General features: G+C 35.1%; 1 protein-coding gene across 1 annotated transcript in view; it reads left to right on the top strand.

The window, feature by feature from the left end:
• The first annotated feature begins 2,945 nt into the window (after positions 1-2,945).
• Positions 2,946-3,478, top strand: part of LOC111224316 (toll-like receptor 13) — a 6,689-nt gene continuing 6,156 nt past the window's right edge. Inside the window, exon 1 of the mRNA XM_022748753.1 lies at positions 2,946-3,475. Within this exon, the coding sequence (XP_022604474.1) occupies positions 2,949-3,475 (527 nt within the window). The 5' untranslated portion in view covers positions 2,946-2,948. The remainder of the gene's footprint in view (positions 3,476-3,478) is intronic.

Raw genomic sequence — 3,478 nt, 5'->3', positions numbered from 1 at the left:
ATTCTTTATATTTATATCTTTATATTTATATCTTTATATTAATATTATATATATATTAATATTACAATGTCACATTTAACCTTCCTAAAAAAAAAGATCTCTGAATGTTTTCATAGACAATGGGTTTTATTGTTTATCCTCACAATGCTATTGGATAGAATACATGTTTATAGGTCTGGCCATCTGACCATGAACTCACACTACCTGCAAACTTTTCTCTGAGCTCATCTCCTTGTTTTCACTGGACTGGATTTGGCAAGATTCAAGTAAGTAAATTACCTGAAATATTTTTTTTTTGTGTGTGTTCATTACAATGTCTCAAACATGTAGATGTTAAGTTATTGTGGAAATCATTCATCAAATTTGATTTTGAGCTTGTTGTGTCTGTGTTGCAATTTTACAACACTGGGTCTTTGTGCTGGCTACAATGGCTTGTGCACCTGACACAGCAGCATTTAAAACTCCGTCTGCATCTAATGTATACTATTATGGGGCTAAACAGGCAGTCAATCCTGCAAATGAAGCCTGAGTTGTTCTGTATATATGTTCAGACAATGTGAGTACAAATACAGAAATTCTGCTCCCACCGAGGCCCAACGTTGCAATATTACGTTTTCCTAAAAACTTACCAAAATGTAAAAAATTCTAAAACACTTTTATTTGTGCATCAGATGCCTCCTACAACAACATCTGGAAGGTGAAAAAAGTTTTTGCTCATTTTTTTCTATGTCTGGGTTTTACAGGGTTAAAGACATACAGTAAGTGGTAATAATACTATATACTCAGTAAAGACTTGACATGCAGAGATTTCTGGATTTTTAAAAGTTGCTGGAGCTCATAGGCTACTGTTCTGAAAAACTAAAAGAACGTTCTTGGGATTTCAGAAGGACCAAAGACAAAAAGCTTCCTTGTCAAGCAGAAAAAAGAGACAAGAAAGCATGAAATTCAAATCCAATACTTAAAGTTCCTATAATCGATATTTGATATTTAAAATGGATCATTTTAGAATGATAAGTGAAAGGTGATGCTTGTAGTGATCAAACCACAGAGAATTATCATTCTATAACTCAACTCTACAAATTATTTTAGCATCTTTCAGATATTGTTTTGGTCCTCTGGCCTAAAACGTTACTATTCTGGTTCACGCTACGTTTATGTTTTATAACGCATCTCTTTTGCCACGCTTACATCTGTTGTCCACACTACTCTGGATTTCAAGTGCCTAAAACGGAAACTTTTGGAATAGTTGCTGACCCCGTTTTAGTCTGAAAACTCCGGGGTTGCATTGTAGTTTGGGCAGGCAAAAACGAAGGACCTTTCGTGAGAATGTCGTAGACACCCATGGTCGCTCCCTGATACGGTCTTATCAGCCTCAACAGTGGTGAAAGCAACAAGAATGATGAATGACAAGTGTAACTAACCTTGATATCTTTGTCAGCAGCTGTTGCACAGTTTGTTGTTCCTCTTTTCTGGCAATTTTAGTCTGTAATTATCTTTAACTTATGCTGCGAAGAGGATCTCTGCCAAACTTAATTTGGTCGTGAAAATAAAGAATCTATCTATCTATCTATCTATCTATCTATCTATCTAATCAATTTGTGCAACTAACAAACTGCTGATTTACGCTGTTTACACTGGCTCATGCTTGCCCAGTGTACATGAATGGTCATGTAGCCTATGTTTGGGTTTTCAATTGTGTTGTATAGACAGAGATCATTTCTGCACTCCTAAAAAGATGAAGAACCGCTGCTCTAAATAAATAAATTAAATACTCTGTGAAAGCACGACATCATTATTGTCAATCGGGTTTCTATAAATGATATTTAAATAAAGTTACTTATTATAAGTAAAGCATGCTCAGTATATTCACTGATGCATACAAACTGTAGAGAGTTAATGAAGTATACTTTTTGTGTCTATATTTTATCTTGGTGTGCAGGTCCAGTATCTAGAAGTCCGCGAAGAAGAGGACGTGTATGGCTATTAGAGGACTGTCTCTTTGCTAGATTGCAGAAGTCATCACTGGACTTTTCAGAGGAAATGAAAATAACCACAGCTTCGTGGTATGACACATAAAGAGAAAATAAAAGAAGAGAATAAAGGCCAGACCAAAAATCTACATAACCATGTAGTATAATTGACCATAAGTATTTACAGAAATGCATTAATGTATGTAAAAAATGATAATGACTGTGAATTGAGCATCATGACAAAACTAAACAAGATGAATCCCAAACAAAAACGAACTCAGGAATCGGAAAAAAAAAACATCTCAAACAGCGAGCAACTCTCACTTCCTTCAGTTGATGTATGAAAATGAGTAAAGTGATGACTTGCAGATGAAAGATGTTTAAGCCACACAGCAAGACGAACACACTGGGTGGTATGTAGACTGACATTTTATTCGAACAAAGGAAGATAAAAAAGTTAAACTATATAAAGTTAAACTACAAGATTCTGTTGATATCAGATCAGTGATTAAGCAGCTTTTCTTTGTGCGACGCGGTAAGTATCAGAAAATATTATTTGCCATATGCTCACGAGGATGATTCTAACTCTTTGGTTTATTTGGTAATGCTTTAAAATGCAGCCTGTGATTTACCGGGTAATTGCAATGTTGTTTTCATTTTGTCACAAATAAAATAAAAAGGGATTTTAGAGGAAAGGTAGAAGAAAGTAAGACAACAATGACATTTTTAAATTGCATTTCTAATAATATTAAGGAGGCTGACTGAGCTCACATCTTATATGGTGATCATTTATTGTAGTGTTGTAAATTTTCTGTATTTATTGTGTATTACTGCCTCTGTTGGCCTTTATTTGTCTGTTTTTATTGAATTTCAGCATTGCTTTTTGCAGTTTTTATTCACTGATGGGAGTAATCACTGAGAAATTGCAATGCCTTATTGGTTGTACTTCACTTGTTCTTTTTAACAGAGACTTTAAAAATGGGTCCTGGAGTGAAAGAGAATGAAACAACGGCAACAGGAGGAAGAAAACAATTTCAACTCATAATTTTTCTCTGCTTGTTGAATATCAGCAGTTTTGTTGTTCCAGTCAGAGGATTTGCAATGAAGAATTGCAAAATCAGTTACAATATTGCCATATGCGCCCAGAATAAACTCAGAGCTGTTCCTCGAGATATTCCCTCGACAGTAGAGGGTTTTGACTTGTCTGCAAACAAAATTTCAAGAGTACAAATATCAGATTTCAAAAATCTACCAGTTTTGACAAAATTAGAACTAAATCGCAACTTCATTTCGCAGATAGATGGCGGCGCCTTTGCCAATCTGATTTCCCTCAAGAAGTTAAATCTAAATAATAATAAACTTGTTGAACTCAGAGAGGATCTTTTTAATGGTTTGAGCAACCTCACCGAGCTCAGGATTACTAGTAATCGCATCAGAGCTGTGGCGTCCACGTCTTTCAAGTCCATGATAAGCTTAAAGTTTCTGGACATTTCTCACAACAAACTGCA

The sequence above is a fragment of the Seriola dumerili genome, unplaced genomic scaffold (assembly GCF_002260705.1).
Source record: "Seriola dumerili isolate Sdu_G_001 unplaced genomic scaffold, Sdu_1.0 BDQW01000129.1, whole genome shotgun sequence".
NCBI classification, from domain to species: Eukaryota; Metazoa; Chordata; class Actinopteri; order Carangiformes; family Carangidae; genus Seriola; species Seriola dumerili.
This window is presented reverse-complemented; position numbering and strand designations above follow the sequence as displayed.